The sequence below is a fragment of the Schistocerca americana genome, chromosome 2, assembly GCF_021461395.2.
Source record: "Schistocerca americana isolate TAMUIC-IGC-003095 chromosome 2, iqSchAmer2.1, whole genome shotgun sequence".
Taxonomy (NCBI): Eukaryota; Metazoa; Arthropoda; class Insecta; order Orthoptera; family Acrididae; genus Schistocerca; species Schistocerca americana.
The window spans coordinates 661,227,942-661,248,667 of record NC_060120.1 but is presented as its reverse complement, the minus strand read 5'-3'; the positions used below and the strand labels follow the sequence as shown (position 1 = coordinate 661,248,667).

The 20,726-nt window shown below is 38.6% G+C and overlaps 1 protein-coding gene across 1 annotated transcript in view; it reads left to right on the top strand.

Annotated features, from left to right (window-relative positions):
- The window catches only part of LOC124594310 (odorant receptor Or2-like), a 132,670-nt gene extending 112,729 nt beyond the window's left edge, over positions 1-19,941 (top strand). Inside the window, exon 7 of the mRNA XM_047132673.1 lies at positions 19,851-19,941. Coding sequence (XP_046988629.1) covers positions 19,851-19,907 — 57 coding nt within the window. The 3' untranslated portion in view covers positions 19,908-19,941. The remainder of the gene's footprint in view (positions 1-19,850) is intronic.
- Positions 19,942-20,726: the final 785 nt, after the last annotated feature.

The following is a 20,726-nucleotide window of genomic DNA, read 5'->3' as shown; positions in this document are numbered from 1 at the left end:
AACAACCTTTTCCACAAATCAGAGTCCCTAAACACTACTCATTATTCCTCACCTTATTCGTCGACACTTCTTCAGTATTTCATCATAAGAAATACGTAGCATAATAAACATTCCTTAACAACATAATACACATCGTCGTCGTAATAATAACATCATAACACCTCAGTCAAATCTCAAAAACGTCGTAGCTTTCTGCAATAATATCAAAACCTAAAAAAATTCTCTGCTCATGTCAAAAGTGTCAGCTGCCTCAAACGTACTTTAAAAATCATGATCTCATACCAAATACATCATTCAAAGCTCTCATAGTATCACAATGATTCCGAGAAAATATGAACAGTTTACAAAGTACAGACAAAGTACAGTTTCATAAGTGTGAAGTTATCCAACTGTGTAATTACGTAAACATCTGTCACTGATATAGTAAAATAAATGTTTGTCTCTCTCAGTTAAATGATCAGATAGCTGTGTAATTTGTGTGTTAGAGAAATATGGTACCGATGTGTAAAGTTGTATAAGCAAATACCATATTAGCTAGGGTTCCTTGTGCTTGCCAAACACATGGTACACAAAGTAGGCATGTACCCCCCTGAGGATAAATGTAATTATACCCTCAGGTGTTACAAATTACACCAATGGAATGAAATATATCACGGAAAACTTTCTTTGTAATTCAAAAATCTTTAAAAATAAATGTTTTAAGTATAAAATTGATCACTGAAATGCGTGTCCTGTAGCGCTAAATGTGCATCTTGTTGTAAGATAATCTCTGTGGAAGTGTCGTAGTTATTTTCCTCCGAAAGCTAAGTTCTGCAGAAGCCAATGTACTTACCTCATGATAAATAAAAGTGAAATGCTTTGCGTATAGATATCGTAGTTATTATACTTATTGGCGTGATGAAGAAAGCACTGTACAGTAACGTAATGTTGTGCCACGAAAAAGGCTGTCTCATTGTTGCTATACCACAAAAGTTACTACTAAAACATGTTTTTCTTTCCAGAAGAATTCAGAAAACTGTGCAGATATAAAACAGAAACACCGCAAAATCAACATTGTAAATTGTCACTCATTAGTAGCGTCGTGATAAAATCGTGTAGCTGTCACATAAACTAACCTCTGTGTCATCTGGTATCTCTCAGAAAGCACTTTAAATTCAGAATGTATTTTCAAATAAACCAAAATGTTGCATTAAAATCTCATTAGCAGTACTGGTAAATGTTCTAAGTATGTGAGCCTTATAGTCGTTACGTAATCGTGCAACAAACAAGCAAGAATGTACACACACAATAACACTGTGACGTCTGTTCACTATAACAATGCATTCGTCATTTCTGTTTAAATAAGTTCTCTTGGTTCTTGACTGGATATTTCACTTCAAACATTGTTACATGTTAACAGTTTCTAAAGCATACTAGTAACGTGAAGTGAAACGTTTTATGGCAAAGACAAAGTTAAAAGGCAGATTATCTGTCAATAAATGGTTTTACATGTGAAATGTGGTGCAATCCTTTACTCTTCATAGTACTCACAGTTTGGCTGGAATACAATTATCATGCAGTATACGTCGGTAAAGAATACTGGAATTTTTCTCAAGGTTAGCGTCTATGTTATTTTTCCCTGAGCCAGCGGCCGCACGCGGCTGCCTGCGGTGCGAGTCATTGTCTGTCCCTTTGTTGGCGCGCGTCGTTATTGGGATTTGGAGACCTAACTTCTACAAATTCACGTTGTCGAAAGTGCCCTGCTCTGTTTGAATCCCGCCAGTTCTGATGCAATTCAGGTCTGTCGTTACGATCACATCGTCTGTCGTCATGTCGGTAGTTCCTGTAGTTACTTTCTTGTCGGTCACATGGTGGAGAATTTCTCCCTGAATCGTACCTGCGCACTGAACTGTTGCGTCTGAAGTTATTCTGTCTCCCTTGATAATAATTGTTTTGGTTTCCATATTGTCTGTTTCTATAGTTATCTCTGTCATATTCATAATTACGGAAGTGCGATCTTTCTCTGTAACTATTACTCTGCCAGTGGTTGTCATACGGGTGGTGTCTGTTTTGGTCACGATTTACGTTGTAAGAATAGCCTTTTCGTGTCCAGTTATTGTTTCTGTCATCACGGAATTGTGACGTATGTGACCTGAAGTGATTGTTTTCCTGTTTTCGCATCCGGCGACTGTCTGTGTCAATTTCTAATTCTTGTAAAAGTCCCTGAAATGCTTCAATGTCGTCTTTGCAACGTCCTGCTAAAATAATATGTCGTAAATGATCAGGTAATTTGAGTAAGCAAATGCGGATGAGTTCTGAGGGGCTGTATGGGTTTGACAGGTATTGATTCTTGTGCAACATGTCTTCAAAATATTTCACAAGACTGGAAAATTCAGATTGTTCGAAATGTTTCATCATTATGATACCATGTTTTACCCAGTCTTGTGTGGCTTGAGACCAATATGCTGAGAGGAAGGCATGGTAAAATTCTCCTTCACTGTGGCAATCGTGAATGACCGATCGCATTCTTACAGCTGGTTCATTCTCTAAGTAGCCACACATAAATTCTAACCTGTGCTCCAATGACCAGTTGGGAGGGAAACAACGAGAGAATTGATGGAGCCACGCTTGTGGATGAATGTCGTTGGCAGAATTCTTAAACGTTTTGAATTTACGTGTAGTAATGAACAGCTTATAGTCAAAATCATCATGTCGGCGAGTCGCATATCGGTCATTGTTAGGTCGTGTCGGCCGTTCCATCTCAAAATTCGGTGCACATTGCCAATTTCTTTCATAACTTCTGAAATGCCCTGTGTTATTATTTTGCGGCTTTTCCGTGTTTCTAAGTCCCTCTTCCCAAGTTGGGGCACGAGTATCCTCTGAAATACGTAATTCTTGTATTAACTGTGTCAGCTGATCTCGTACTTCCCGGATTTCTCTTTGGTGTTGCGTATTAATCTGATTCTGATTTTGTTTGAATTTCCTAATTTGTTCGCACTCTTCAGTGTCAGTGAAGGCTACAGGTCTTGTGTCATTCAGATCATCATCTACCTTTGTAGATAAGTTAGTGACCTGATCCGAAAGTTCGGCTACTTTCTCCGATAGTGAACACATTTCCTCAGTGTGTTTTTCTGAACCAAGTTTCAGAGTATCTACTGTGTCCTTTAAGTTTTCCTGAGTTTTTGCAAGTTGCGTAACCGAATCGGTAGATGCAACTGAGTCAATTTTAGCCCACAAGGTCTCATGATTTTCATGAACAATGGCTTGCAGTTCTTTTATGGCTGCTTCGTGATTCTGTAATGCATTTTCATGCCGCGAAAAAATAGGTTGAAAATGCTCGCAAATTTGTGTTTTTACGTCATTACAGACTTTTTGACATTTCGATTCAATGTTATGTAACTCAGTGGTTAAATCTTCACGTGTTTGTTCAAGTGTAGTGTCTAACTTTTGAAGATTTTGTTCCATTGTGTCTAACTTTTTGAGATTTTGTTCCACTGTGTCTAACTGTTGCTGTGTTTGTCTCTGGTGTTGTTCCATTGTGTCTAACTTTTTTAGATTTTGTTCCACTGTGTCTAACTTTTGAAGCTTTTGCTGTGTCTGTCCCATTTGTTGTATTAATTGTAATAACAATGCATTGGTGTCTGAAACATGTTCCTCAGTGCTTTTCGGCAGTGAATTTACACCGGAAACATTCACATTTTGACAAGCAGAAAATGTGTCTTGACCTATTTGAGAAAACGGTGAGGATCCAAAACCTGAATCTACAGTATTTGCGAGATCGTGTCGTGTCATTACGGCTTCCTGAGGCGAGCTATTGCCGACCGGTCGATCGATAATACTTCTCTCTTCACTAATTGTTTCACTGTCCACGCGATTGTTTGACGCCCGCTCCATTTCCCTGTGCACAGTTACCAAATTACTACTTTGAACATTAGTAAATTCATTACTCGGCGGCGCTGATAAGCTACGCTCGTCATCACTATTATTTCTCAGTTTAGTTTGGAGCCTAGTGTTACGTTTTTCACACGCCATTATTGTCACAGTATTTCACACGACAACACAGAAAAACACAATTTGAAGATCAAAAATAAAAGAACACATTAACATAGCACTGAAAATAATATCTAGTTAGTTGCAATCGCAGCTGCGAAATACTTGGTGCAAATCTACATGCATGCCACAACTGTTTTACTATACAACAATGAAAGACTGCAACTACAAAGGAAATTCTCTCTACAATTACGCGCTAGCAATAAACAAAAGCTACACTAAATACACAAACTACAAGAAAAAATCAGAAGATTCCAGTGAGGTATCCTAGGCTAAGGGTCGACATATGAAACGTCCCCTTTGAACAATTCTTACATATGACTGTGCTTAAACTGACATACAATATTTTGTTAGCGCAACGCAATCTGACTTTCAAAATTCCCTACAAAAGAATGGCCCTGACTAGCATTAAACTATACCTTTTACAAATCACTTACCTCACAAAATCTTCGCTGCTCAAGCTACTGCAATACAGCGAGCGCCACTACTGCCAGCTAAATAGAAGATTCAAACTACTGAAGGCACTAACTACTGATAGGGATAGTTAGCAAATGAAAGATATTAATAGAGAACAAACAATGTATTTACCTTGATATCATCATATATAAATATACCAGTTCATGAAAAATTACAAAACTCCGCCATCTCTCTCCACACATCCACCACTGCTGGCGGCTCACCTCCAACTGCGCAACGCTACGCGCTGTTCGCAGCCAGCTGCCTAACACTACAATGGCGAGTATTACAACAATGCAAAGCAGCCACAGACTGCACACAGCACAGCCAGTGATTTTCATACAGAGGTGGCGTTACCAATAAAAAAACCTAAACAGCCTACTTACAAACTGTATGAAAACAAACCCTGCAAACTGGTTCAACAAATAATATTCTGCACTGCCTTGTCTTCTGCAAATCGTTTAAAGAATATTCCAATGCCTTAAATTGTTTAATTCAATGTTATTGACGGTATATAAGCCTACTGTATCTTCCCAGCGCAACACAGATTGAGCGATTTTCCCACCAGTTTTTTTTTCTTTTTTTTATTTGTTGGGGGGGGGGGGGGGGGGAAGGGAGACGTGGGACATCCTCTGATGGCGGCATTCCTAATTTTTTAAAAAAATAAATGAAAAGGGTGAAATTGTTTAAACAAATACTATATTGGTACTCCCAGTCTGCCAGCTTAACACAGACTGAGCGAGTTTCCCACAATTTCCAGGTTTGGGGGCGGTGGGGCAGGGGAACAGATGGGTGAGGGATTGTGGGGGAAGGAACCCACGTGCCAGCTGGGGAAAACCCATGATGCCATCAGGCGATGATGATTAATTAATTATTTTGCGTAATTAATTTGATATCAATTTGATATCAGAAGTGGTCAGAAATCGATTTGCCTTACTACTGAAGATGTATTGGTCTTCCATTTCAAAGTGACAAAGAGCATTGATTCCTCATATTGCAACCATGTACATGATCACTGTTTTGATTCTCTCCATTCCCGGAAGGCTTTGTTCCTATGAAGACTGTCTCCATCTTGAACAAGTGGTGTCAGGAAATCAATATATGGTAATCGCCAGTGTACCAGGGGATGGATAGGATGGAAAAGACCCCATCGATATTGGACGATGCAGCACAGTTGATAGTATTATCAATTTTAGGAATTTTACCAGATTTACTGTAACTTCAACGCCAGCAAATGACATGTCAGCATGATTCCCAATTTCTGTATCATCACTAAACCACCCCACCATTACTTTGCGAGTTCCATATACTAGACTGCGAATGTAGGCAGACAACTGTGCAGTACGTTCATGCATTGTTAATTCTCGGACATATGCAGCAAAGTATACCAGACAGCGTCCTAAGCCGAAGCAATTAGGTTATCTACATATTTCTAGGACATCGATCATAGTGGGAAATTTACGATTATGATTGTTGGCCATCTTTCCCTATGTGGATGGGAGTCAAAGAGTATTCTCGCATTCATAATATAAAGTTGGAGATTGAAAGATCTACCCGCATTCTACCCGCATTGCCTTCCACCAACACTCCCTGCAACACAGTCGCGATTTAATTTGCAGTTGACTAGAAGTAGGAGGGTATTATACCCGCTACATGCCACGATTCACGAAAGAACAGAGTGACCTGAGTCCATAACCGCTGTTCAGCGAAGGCTATTCCACACCAATTTTACTCACGACACTCATTGAAGTACACAAGATCTCTCCAGATTTGTGCATGTCGAAGAGGTTAGTACCCCTGAACAGTGTATAGTAGACATGCCAGTGTTATCGTGATATAACAGACAGCAGGGAAGAAATACACACTTTATGCATGCTGGAGCTTCAGATGGACATAGTTTGAAGCATTTTATGTAGATACACAGTGCTATCAGTTCTGAAGGGCTCTTCTAGTGTCTGAGTTCAGTACCAAGAAGGACTGGCAAGAGAGAAATGACCATAGAACAGAGAAACACGCTCTCCTAAGGCTACACGTACCTGATCTTAAACACACTATCACGTTTAAGCCATGTGTTTTCTGAAATAGTAGTCATGCACAGTGCAAAGCTCTAAACACTCTCTAGTGCAGGACATATATATACAAGATCTGACATGCATCCACCCTGGAAGTTTTCTATCCCACTGACTACAATGACAAAGTTTAACGTGATAAAGCTACTTCCTACTATACCAAACGGAAACATGGATTCTGTGTGACACATGCACAATATAGCTTTCCAGAGGTGTACAGTACCCACCATTCACATCCGATTACAGGTCAGAAACTGTGCTTTGCTTCCATCAGTCCTATGAAATGATCGCCAGAAATGGAAAATGCATCTTATGAGGAAATACACAAATGCATAGCAGTGGTATTTTGTGTGTGAAATTACACGCTGTGCTGCACTAACTCCGTGAAGAGTACAGCTGTCAAGCAAATGTACATACCGTACACACCGGATTTGCAGTACCTCACAAACCTCTGTCAGTGACTTAGAATCAAAGTAGTTATGAAATTGACGTCTCGATTAATGTCCAGAAAGTGACTAGGAATTGTGTACATCGTATGCATCTTTGTTCGTCTAAAGGAGGGCGCTGAAATAGTTTTTCCGTAGGTTTGGTGGACATGCTGCACCAGCTCTAATAACAGAACACACTCTCTTTCTCTCTCTCTCTCTCTCTCTCTCTCTCTCTCTCTCTCTCTCACACATAAACAAACAACTGTCAAGTAAATGCGTACACAGTACCTCACAAACCTCTGCCTGTGAATCAAAGAAGCTATGAGACAGCACATTCAATTCATGTCCAAAATGTGACCAGAAAACGATGTAATTTACAGGCATCTTCATTCATCTAAAAGGCGGGTTTCGTAACAGTATTGCGTCAGTTTGGTCAATATGATTCGTCACACATGCGTTGGAAGCCCTCCGTTGGCTGTAGTATGGAGAGGTTTGCTGTTAACAATGGGAGGTAGATAGCGCTGTAACTGATATCCAGAACAACTTTCTAGGAAATCTTCCAATACAGCAGTAACTTGTAGGTATTCCTACCATCTCAGTAGACATACTGCAGGATGTTGTTTAAAAAAAAACAACAACAACAACAAAAATTCTACAGCTGTTCTGTAAGGTAATCGTTTGCGGGACCACATGGTTGTGATTGGTAGAGAGTACAGGGAAGCACACACCCTCGTTTTGCTTTTGCTGATGTTCATCTTATAATTTCCTTTTAAGGCACTGTACTTTCTGTTCAGCTGCACTTCCAAGTCCTTTGCCGTCTCTGACAGAAGTACAATGGTATCGCCAAATATTAAAATTTTTATTTCTTCTCCCTGAACTTTAATTCCTACCCCAAATTTTTCTTTGGTTTCTTTTACAGCTTGTTCAACGTTCAGATCGAATAACATCGGGGACAGGCTACAACCCCGCCCCACTCACTTCTCAACCACTGCTTCCCTTTCATGCCCATCGCCTCTTATAACTGCTGTCTGTTTTCTGCACGAGTTGTAAATAGCCTTTCGCTACCTGTATTTTACTCCTACTACCATCAGAATTTCAAAGAGAGTATTCCAGTCAACATTCTCAAAAGCTTTCTCTAAGTCTACGAATGGTAAACATACGTTCTTTTCTTAACCCATCTTCTAAGATAAGTCATAGATTCAGTATGGCCTCGCATGGTCCTACATTTCTCTGGAATCCAAACTAATCTTCCCCGAGGTCGGTTTCCACCAGGGAAACATACATCCACTGAAATGTGCGTACCTCGGAAGCCATCGCATGGCGGATGCTATCCTGTACATCTATTAGTCATTTCCTTTCCTATTCTACTCGCAAATAGGACTGTTATACAGGGTGTTACAAAAAGGTACGGCCAAACTTTCAGGAAACATTCCTCACACACAAATAAAGAAAAGATGTTATGTGGACATGTGTTCGGAAACGCTTAATTTCCATGTTAGAGCTCATTTTAGTTTCGTCAGTATGTACTGTACTTCCTCGATTCACCGCCATGATTTCATACGGGATACCTTACCTGTGCTGCTAGAACATGTGCCTTTACAAGTACGACACAACATGTGGTTCATGCACGATGGAGCTCCTGCACATTTGAGTCGAAGAGTTCGTACGCTTCTCAACAACAGATTCGGTGACCGGTGGATTGGTAGAGGCGGACTAATTCCATGGCCTTTACGCTCTCCTGACCTCAACCCTCTTAACTTTCATTTATGGGGGCATTTGAAAGTTCCTGCCTACGCAACCCCGGTACCAAATGTAGAGACTCTTCGTGCTCGTATTGTGGACGGCTGTGATACAATACGCCATTCTCCAGGGCTGCATCAGCGCATCTGGGATTCCATGCGACGGAGGGTGGATGCATGTATCGTCGCTAACGGAGGACATTTTGAACATTTCCTGTAACAAAGTGTTTGAAGTCAGGCTGGTACGTTCTGTTGCTGTGTGTTTCCATTCCATGATTAATGTGATTTGAAGAGAAGTAATAAAATGACGTCTAACATGGAAAGTAAGCGTTGCCGGACACATGTCCACATAACATATTTTCTTTCTTTGTGTGTGAGGAATGTTTCCTGAAAGTTTGGCCGTACCTTTTTGTAATACCCAGTATGCCTCTGTGTCAGCGCTAATTTGTCATATTTTATCTTCTTGGTCCGTATGCAAAATGTATGATGGCAGCAGTAGAATCCTTCTGCAGTCAGCTTCAAATGCCGGGTCTGAATAGCGTTCCTTGAAAAGAACGTCGCATTTTCTCCAGGGATTCCCATTTGAGTTTTTAAAGCATCTGCCCTCTACTTTGTTGGTAGCCATCAGGAACGCTCCTATAGGGCTGTGTTCTGAGGGAAACCTAGTTCTGCAGACTCGTACACGTTTGGGATATGGCGGACTGTACACAGATATTTTACTATTGCTCGCTGGGTCAGCCTTTCTGGGATGTGCCGGAAACACATCTCAGAACGTTTCGGTTTACAGGAGGGATGAGGGAAAGCATATTGTTCAACATTCTGTTATTTACTTCAGGGAGACATTTAAGCGCCCAGTCCTTCTGAGAAGGACAGGACAATTTTTGCAATTCTGCAATCAGCACGGCAGGCAGTGGGTTGTCAGTCTGGAGCAGTAGAGCCCTGACACATGAGCAGGGGTTCGCCGTCCGTTGGCGGCGGTGCCAGCTGTTCACATGTGACCCCCCAGTAGCAGGGGTTGGGACAGATGTGAAGAGGAGAGTGAAACATCCTGCTGCCCCCATAAATCAGGGGTGAGGATGGATGTGGAGAGGAAACATCCTGCTGCCCCCATAAATCGACAGGTGCCAGCAGGATTAGTTCGGGAAAAGTATATCAGAATCCTAAATGACTTCCTTCCACCAGCATGACAAGACAATCGAGAGACAGGACGCAATTAGCGTTGAATGTCTTCAGCTATTTGCGACTGTTACGGCCCATTTTGGTATCGGAGGAAGTGACTACTTAGCCTGTGGGAAGCCTCCAGAGACATCACTGAAGCTTCTATAATGGCTACCTGGCGAATGTAATCCGACTGCAGGCAAAAATTACTCACCATGAAAATGGACTCTCATGATCAATATAATTAAGTAGTCAATCAGTTTCAATGATAATTAATTGAAACCCTCAGCTGCCGACAGGTGTTGTTGACATACCTCGATGGGGGCAGCTGAAAACGTGTGCCCCAACCGGGACTCGAACCCGGGATTTCCGGCTTACATGGCAGACGCTCTATCCATCTGCGCCACCGAGGACACAGATGAATAGCGCGACGGCAGGGACTTATCCCTCGAACGCCCCCCGTGAGACCCACATTCCCAACTGTCCACAATCTACATACGTAATGTACCTAATAGATATTTTGCCTAGCCACTCATTACTCGAGCCAACTAAGGTGACGATTCCCGTAAGATTCGTGTGTGCGAATGCTGTCCTCATCGGGGTGTATGAACACCTGTCGGCAGCTGAGGGTTTCAATTAAGTATCATTTATTCTAGAGAATCTGCACGGTCATCAATGGTATCTGTTCTTTCGAGAACAGTTACTATCTTCATATACAATCAGTTTGATATCAATGACGTGCTGCTGGGCGCGTGGAAGCGAGGACGAGAGCACCACGGATATGATTCGAGAGTTGAAGTGGTAATCAGGTGTTTTCATTCTGGCGGTGGGATTTATTAACGTAATTTCAATCTCCCTCCTGCATAGGGGGAGACGATCATCCTAATAAAAGTAGCTATATTACCGAATTTATAAAGTGATGCATAGTATAAACCTGATACTTACAAATCCTCTGTGCTGCTTCCCACAGAATCTTTGTAGGTCATGAACCATTTTTTTTCAAAAGTGAAAAGGCATCCTGCGACAGGACTAGAGTATGCTATTAGGACTCCACCATGAACCAAAAATAAGTTTAATATTTTACTCCTGTGATGCAGGACGTGGCAGATATTAAGCTGATAAGAACAGATTTTTCTAGCTGATAGAGATTACTTAGAGGAAATGTGGCCTATGTCATAGTGTTGAACAGGATTTTAACAACGAGTAACCATACTTTAGCGACGTGAAAACCCTTGTATGGTTCGATTTCTTCTGTGTTCCAAAATAACTCGTATAAAAAGAAGGAATCTACATTTTGTGTGAGAAGTTCGAGGCTTGTGGGCTGCTGTACAAGGACACGGTCAGGCTGATACTGTTATGTACGAGATTCCGACATAGGAAATTTTATAACAAGATTTTTTATTGTGGGCAACAATTGATAGTATAAGTTCGAGGTTTATTGACAAAACAACATCCCATTTCACATAGGGTAAAGTGGATTTCCGTTTTTAAACTGAGAATTCTACGTCAGGGGTGGAACTGCAGTTAATCGGAGCCGCGCCTGCTTATCTCTCATTGTGCCACGGCCAGTGTCTTGAGTGGGCACGAGGGGTCGGGGCACCGGAAGTCGAAGCTTAAGCCTGCCGCGAGCAGCAGTTACGAAGAAAAGTGCCTGCTGACGGACTCTTCAGGTACACAATACACTCATTAGACGGCACTGGAATAGACTGGAGATAACTGGTTAGTTTTTTCGTCTTGAGATGCCTTGCTCAAGTGAGATAATAAGCACTACATTCGTAAAAAATATCGTACACTGTATTTTCCATGTTTCTGTTAGCTAGGATGCGACTTACGACTCGTAAATAGGTCTAAGTGTGTTTCATTCCCCAATGATGTTCCTGTATATCCTATATATAGGGACATACATTTTGTAGCAGCACCATGGTTGCCATATGTATGAGATTCCTATACAAATACGAGATTTGTGGGCTGTTGTACAAGGACACTGTCAGACTGATACTGTTATGTACGAGATTCCGACATAGGAAATTTTATAACAAGATTTTTTATTGTGGGCAACAATTGATAGTATAAGTTCGAGGTTTATTGACAACACAACATCCCATTTCACATAGGGTAAAGTGGATTTCCGTTTTTAAACTGAGAATTCTACGTCAGGGGTGGAACTGCAGTTAATCGGAGCCGCGCCTGCTTATCTCTCATTGTGCCACGGCCAGTGTCTTGAGTGGGCACGAGGGGTCGGGGCACCGGAAGTCGAAGCTTAAGCCTGCCGCGAGCAGCAGTTACGAAGAAAAGTGCCTGCTGACGGACTCTTCAGGTACACAATACACTCATTAGACGGCACTGGAATAGACTGGAGATAACTGGTTAGTTTTTTCGTCTTGAGATGCCTTGCTCAAGTGAGATAATAAGCACTACATTCGTAAAAAATATCGTACACTGTATTTTCCATGTTTCTGTTAGCTAGGATGCGACTTACGACTCGTAAATAGGTCTAAGTGTGTTTCATTCCCCAATGATGTTCCTGTATATCCTATATATAGGGACATACATTTTGTAGCAGCACCATGGTTGCCATATGTATGAGATTCCTATACAAATACGAGATTTGTGGGCTGTTGTAGAAGGACACTGTCAGACTGATACTGTTATGTACGAGATTCCGACATAGGAAATTTTATAACAAGATTTTTTATTGTGGGCAACAATTGATAGTATAAATTGGTTTTTACACTTTTGCTACATTGGGTGTGCTACATGAAAAGTAGACGCACTGGGTATGTCGCGGATATTTTTTTGTTTTATTTTAATGTACCATTTAAGGTTTTCCTAGTTCCCTTAGCTTCCTCAGTTTTCCTCGGAGCTCGTCGGCAGAACGTTCTGTAGTTTTACGCACTGCTGCCAACGATGCGATTTGCAATGTGTGGCACTACAACGAACAAGTTCAGTATGCAGTGGAAGTGATAGTGTTAATGATAATGATAGCGATGATGATAATGATGCCACTGAAATCTAGAATCCAGAAGAATGCAGTGGCTGTGACTGACTTGTTCATGATTATATCCGTTCTGAGTATAAAAACAAATTTTTACATGTTTTTCAATGTAATTCATGTCTCACTCATTGGATAACTGTGTCACATCGTGATTTACTTTTTGCTATATTTCATATTCATTGACATAGAAAAGTACTGTAACTTAATATAAAATTGCACAAATACGCTCTTTCAGCAAATATGTTTACTTTCGTGCTGTTTACACCACAATAAGTGCAGATTGCATGCCCATTGGCAATACTGTAAAGAAGCTGTTAGGCATTGACTTTTGCTTTCGTTCCTCCATGCCGCACTTCCCCCTTATCCCAGGAAACTCGAAAAACTTAAAAAGAAATATGGCCCATGCCCATGTGTATTATAAGTTATACTTCTAATCTGTATGGAAATGACACATGCACAACAGATTGTTACTCAGCAATTCAAAAACTGTTAAATGTAATACTCAAGGACAATAGATCTATTCTCCACGGTAATACATTAGACTCGTTCATTTCCTAAATATGGCACATAGTCCTCTAAAATTAGCGATTCTGTTGGTATATTTTTGTAATTTTAGTTACAATTTAAATTTCTAAAATTCTGACATAAAATTTCAAACCCATTAAAGGGGTAGTAAACGACTTCTATAGTGCAGAGGCTTTGGCAGTTTGCCAGTGATTCTGGTATTAAAAAGACATTGCTGTGATTAGCACTCATTTTTCCAATATACCTGCAAGTATTAAAAGTCTTGAAACTCAAGGTTTTGTGCTGAATGAATCTATTCAGTTCATGAATAAAATTATTCTCTTGAACTCCTCATTGCTGGAGGTACTCCCAAGAAAATTTAAAGAAAAGTTCTAAAACATTTTAAAGAATAACCCAATCTTTGAACCCTTGTTCCAAATTGATAGTTATATTAATGGGACAGCTGAATGTTTACCAGAAACAATAAGTGCCAACATAGCACCCAAATTCAAATACTGCCCAGCTACCTCAGTTGATGCAGAATGATCCTTTCCTGCTTATAAAACTGTTTTGAGTGATCAAACACACAATCTTACTACCAAACATTTGCGACAGTATTTGGTCGTTTATGTTTACAATAGTAGAAAAATGTAAAATAAATTGTAAATGATACTTTGGTCCAATGGTATTAATTAAAAGTTAATTCTGCTCAAAAAATTCATGACTGTATGTTATTTTTTAAATAAAATATGGAGTTTTTGAGCATGCCCCTCTGCATGTGATATATCTTGAAGTTAGTCTTATACATATCGACTGCTTTGTTGCTACTCACTCATGTTACATCCGCTTCTTACCGACAATGGTAGCAAAAAAGGAACAATTTGTGAAATATGGTATGCATCCCCATTTTGAAAATTTTTAGAAAATAATCCCAGAAAAGCCCCCTTCCTGACCTCTACCAGAAAGTATTCATAAAATGATATCAGCGTTCTAAATGTACCGATTTTTCGGGTAGTTGGCGCTATTCCTCGTAAATGATATGTACAGGTTCCACTTTGAGATATAGTGTATGCAATAAATACCATGTTTTTTTATTATTCGATATGGCATATTTCGACACTTTTATGCATTTTTAAGCATTTTTCATGCATATTTGCATGGGTATTTTAAGGTTTTTATGCTGCATATAATTTGTTATATACTAATGAAAATAATGAAGTAAGTTTTTTTTTTTATTTTTTACACTCCAAATTAAATTTCTTTACGATTCCACTTCAAATGGCCTACTGACTGACTAACAACAACATAATACTCAAAGAAATTTGTCAATAGGTTTTTGTAAATATCATTTGAGCTCAGTGAGGTATTTATAAGTTGGTCAGTGTTGGTCATAATTAGTAATCACTGCATTACAAGAAGAGAAGTTTAGTGATGAGGATTCCAGCTCTAAATTTCATGTAACGAAAAATTTGATCAAATCTACTGGTACATTGAGAAAGTTTCATGAAAATCTTTGCAGGTACACTGCCACATGTAAATACAAAACACTTAAATCTGTTAAGGATGTGATTATATAAAATTTACATGATTATGTACAACTCACAAAGTATGATAATCATTAATTCCTGCCATTAAAATTTTTGTCCTTGAAATGGTACAGGAATTGTCACTACAAAGACTGTATAGTTGTTTGCCTCAAAATAGCTCTGAGCACTATGCGACTTAACTTCTAAGGTCATCAGTCGCATAGAACTTAGAACTAATTAAACCTAACTAACCTAAGGACATCACACACATCCATGCCCATGGCAGGATTCGAACCTGCGACTGTAGCAGTCGCTTGGCTCCGGACTGTAGCAGCTAGAACCGCACAGCCACTCCGACTGGCTGTATAGTTGTTTATAATTTATCAGTCTATATTGATAAGTTTCCATTATTTCTACAAAATCTCGAAATTTTAGTGTCATTTCTGTTTGTTAATTTGATTCTCATAATTGTTTTCTTCAGATTTTCGAATACATACATACACAATTGTCTTTTTAGCAGTTCCCTTAATTAATCTGTGTCACATACAGATAAAAAATATAAATTTAACTTTGCATAAATGTGCACTGCTACAACTGAAGTCAGCTAAACAAATCACTAGAATCAAGTACAGTTCAAATTAGTTCTTAACAGGTATGATGAGTAATTATTTCTTTCCACAAGCTACCATTCACCACAGTTCATTGTCAGTCTATTCAAATATTATGCTATTGATTTCAATTCATAAGAAAGATGCCATAACAGATAGTATTAGAGTCTGTACCACTCCTGATCATCTGCCATGTTTCTGATGTCCAACGCAGCAGACTTCCTTGAGAAGGAAAACTTTGCTTCGAGACGTATTGGAATCTTCACTATGAAGATCCCACTTCTTTTACCAAAAGCACTCCAGGGCATTCTTACTCTTCTGTTCCTTCATCTTACTGTGTCCATCCAGTTGGTGTATTCAGTAACCTAAATACAAAAACCCAGCGACTCATTCAATTAATTTATTGTTAATCTCTAAATTCTTCATGTTTTTATTATATATTATGCATTTCTTCGTTTTTCCAGTTTATGAACCCAAAACATTTCTCTAGAAAATGAAAGAAGTGAAGTAAAAGTTGATTATTTAGAGTAGCATGTGGTACATAGCCTCACTTCTGGGTTGTAGTTTATTGACAACCAGTTTCATACATCAAGCAGCCATTATCAAGTTTGAAATAGTCATGCGATTATCACCCTGTCTCTGTATAACAAAGTGATACTTTATCAGTATTTGAAACTTGATAATAGATACTTTCCACCTGAAACTAGCTGACGATAAATAGCAACATAAACCACCTACTACATGTTGACCACTTGATACTGATCCATGCCAACACAGCCAATGTAACCAAGACTATTTAGTCTAGTTTAGATAAACTGATAGGTAAGCAGACAAAAATTTTAAGGAGTGTAATTAGGTTGTAATTTATTATCTAAAACACTATAAATGAAGCAATGCAATCACCTATAATGTTAATTAATAATCTATAAGCTTTCTTCCATGTAGTCAAATAAATTTAAAGTTTTTGTATTTAATTTGCAAGCTTTGGTCCATCAGTTTGAACTCTACTGCACTGATATTGCCTCAACATGTCAACAGTCAAAAGTTTTAATATATTTATAACTCTCTTCTCTGAACTCATAGAATCAATATCCATCGCTGTTTCCCAATAGTAACTAGCATTCCTTGAGGAACCAATTATGACTGAATGCACACTTCTGATACGATAACTTAAAGATAATGGCGACTTACGGCACCCAGTACTCTCAAATTTCACCATAGATTGCATTTATAGCCATTAATAAAATAAATAATAGTTACTTCTCACTAAGGAAATTTGAACATTTTGACAGCAGTTCAGTTAACCAAAAGTAATAGACACACACAATATAATTCATATGTAGAAACGTTTCACACAGAACAAAACTAAAGATTTACTGCAGTTTCATGTTATATACTTGCCTCCTAAATTTGTGACCAGAACTAAAACTTTTCAGCAGACACAACCCCTTGCACTATAGTAGACAATGTATTTATTTGAGAAGAAGAAATCGAATGAGCCACTTATTTACATAATCTGCACAGACAACATACAAAAGGTGGAGAAAATAATAAGAACATGTGACATTTACAGAACATTTATTAATTAATAAGAAATTAGGTCACCATTGGCTTTAAGAACAATTGCAGTTATTCATGGAACAGTTTCTTAGAGAGTGTCACAATAGTTCCCTATGGAATATTCTCCCATTCTTTTACCAAAACATCTGCCAGTTCCTTCAACGATGTTGGAGCTGGAAATCTGCTCCTCACCCTCCGCTCTAAAACACCCATAACGATTAAATGTTGTTGAGATCTGGCGATTGTGCTGGCCAGGGAAGTTGTCTGATAATATTCTGATACTCCACAATCTACACATGAGCCTTTTTGGCTGTAGGGGATCATTATCATCTTGCAATATGGCAGTGTTTGGCAGCAATATGCTGAACATAGTAAGCACTTCATTATCATGGAAGTCGAAATATTCATTCGCAGAAATCCGATCAGAGAGGATAATGATAGGACCAGCTAAATACCACGATATAACCACCCAAATCATAATGAAATCTCTCCCATGCGTGACAAGAGGAAGCAGTCAAGGCATATCGTAGACTTCTTTTGGGGTTCTCCATATAAATACGGCCTTTTCTAGGAAAGTGTGTAAACGATGATTCATCAGCACATGCCACGTTCCTCCAGGTATCATGTGTTCAGGTTTTATCATAATGGAACTACTTCTTTCTCAGCATGGTGTTGACTTCCGTTATTAAGAGGTTCGCAATTGCAGCTCATCCATAAATGTTAGCCTTGTGAAGCTCCCCCCCCCCCCCCCCATACTGTTTTTGTCGCCATGGTATTACTCAAGTGACTGTTGAGTTCTGCACTCATCTTTGCCATGATAGTTTTATGTTGACTGGCCACAGTCTTATTTAATACTCCTGTCTCTGTCAGTTAACTTCGGCTTTCGCCCACTATTCTTCTTCACCAATGATATTTTACCATGTTTTGTGTATGGTGTCATTACCTTGGATACTGTCGCTCATAAAATGTTAAACACTTCAACCATTTGTGTCACAGGTGCTCCCACTAGCCATGTTCCAATGAGTTGCCCTTTATGGAAGTCCGAGGGATCACACATTCCACCAGTTGTTTTTGTTATTTGCCCCAGAGCAAAGTAGATACTCCACTGAAAGATAACCTCCTAGACTTGGCACATCAACTGTGCACTGCAGCTATATCCAGTGGTATGAGTTTGCGACAGTATGTATTATATTGCATTGTATTTATATTATTTTTCTCACGCCTGGGTCAACCTGACTGAAGACATATCTCACATTAAATGCAGCTCATTTGCAATGAACAGCAGCTCAACTTTACTGTAGATAAATATACTCATTATATTCAAGTAAGCAAGCTAAAGATTCCCCTGGAAGCACATACTTCTATCAAATATCTGTTGATGACCACTGAACTTTTAAAAATCTGGAAAGAAACTACGAAATCAGGTCCATAAGTCGAATCCCCTTCACAGAGAGAATCCTGGTAAAGGCATGTAAAATCTTCTGTCACAACCTATTCCTGAATAAGGTACTTACATTTAGAATCCCTATGAAAGTCATGTGAAGGAGACTGATTAGATATGAAAAGTGTTGTTAGGTATGTGGCTAGTCAGTTTAGTCAGTATATGGAAACTTGATTGTCTCCTGAGAGAAACAATAGAAGAAACAATAGAAGGATTTGACTGACAAGGAACTAATAGCAAAGTATCCGTAGCCAAGTTGTAAGACAGACCCATCTGCTTTCAACATACCACAAGCTGAAGACAAGATACACAAAATTAAACTGCAAGTGCTGTCTTTTATCATTCGAAACATTTTCAAATGGAATAGAACTGAAGGTGGCGATAACTAAGAACATTACAGGGTATTAAAGGTGCTGAATTATGAGCATATATTCTGAACTGCAAGAAAAGAGTGACTGAATGATTAGTAATATTGCTGGAATGTTTAGAATCTCGACTAAAGAAAACACCTTCTCTGACTCATACTGAAGTCTAAGTGAATGTAATTAAATGTTATTTAGTATGTGTCTGAAATACAATTAATATGATGGGATAAATAGTGAAATAGTGAATTGTGGTAAAGTGACCATCTGATAGTATACAGGTTAAATAAACATACTGATGATCTACATCTAGAGAATAACAGTGAAAAAAATGGAGAACAAATTGTCTTCCGCATTCGAGTCTAATTTCCTTCCAGATAATGAATATAGCTTTCGATGCATAGTGTAGACTAGTTCATACAACGATGGTATATGAAGAGATGAAATTCTCATTTCACAGAAGAATCCATTGACATAAAAAGAAATTGAACCAGTGAGTTTAGTGGTGGATTACTACTACATGGCACTAGTCCCATGTTTTAACATTTTCAATCACAATGCAGAAATAGTATTTTAAGACTGGAAGAAAAATTATGTATGGTATTGGAGATAGAGAGGTTTAGCCTGAAAAAGGACACTATGAGGTAACATAAGTTTGTAACATTCAGTGGTACTAAAAGGTATATTATCCTCAGTCTTTGTATATTATCCTTAGTCTGAAAAAGAAATTTCAACTATAAAACAGAGAAAATGAAAACTAAATTTGCATATATTTCCACATTATGAAAATTGATTGCCTTCCTGTGCTGGGAAAATGAAACATGTCATGTGTAGAATTTAAGATACATTTTATGGGAAATGTCTGCTGGTAAGTGGACACTGTATTTAATGAGTTGTTCATTCTAAAGATAGTCATATTTCATATATAATTGGATTACATAACATCATTTGATATGTAGCATCTCTTTCTTCCAGATGATGCGGGTATCATATGCCTTCTTCACACTGCTGCAGCAAGTCAATGGTCATTAAGAAGTGGGGCTAGCCATCAGAATATATGTCTCAGTCAATATTTTCCTGTTTACAATGGTAGTTTCAGTTGTAAGATAAACACAGTTATGAAATGCACAAATTATTTCTTTATCGATCACCCTTTAAAAACACATTACTTACTTATTTAGAATATCTGGAGATAGATGTCATTGCACCTCAGACTTACTTGCTAGTTGCTGAGAACTCCTGAATGAAAGTAGTTACTTTTTCTGTGTGCATTTTATGAATGTCTATATTTATTCATGTCAAAGTAATCACTGTAAAACATATTAAAATGGCATATCTTCATATCAATGCCTAATTAATCAAAAACAACCAATTTTCATTAAGTCAAATTGTAAAGACCAAGCTACCAGATTGTGGATATATCCAATAAAATACACATTTGGGATATGCTTCTTATTTCTCATTAATGTAACATTGTTCACACATTTCATGTGTGGTTTTGGAGATTTCTTAGATATTCTTGGTATCATCTAATGTCACACAAATAGAGACATACTGTTTTCTGAGTGAATTAATCTTATAAATTCGAATGTTGTTCAGCATCTTCCATTCTTCATTGGCCATAATCCTATTTTCATATTAGACATGCTTCCATGGTATCAAAAGGAATTATAAAATTACAGCAAAATAGACAGAGATTCAAGAAGAATGTGAAGTTTAGTACAAGCAAAACAGTTCTCGAAAAATCTGTAAATTGAAATACATTCTTTTTCAAACAACTTATAGGAATGCTGTCGGGTGATGTCTTTGACAACTGACGATATTTCAACAGGTGTTCGCCCTGTCATTTTC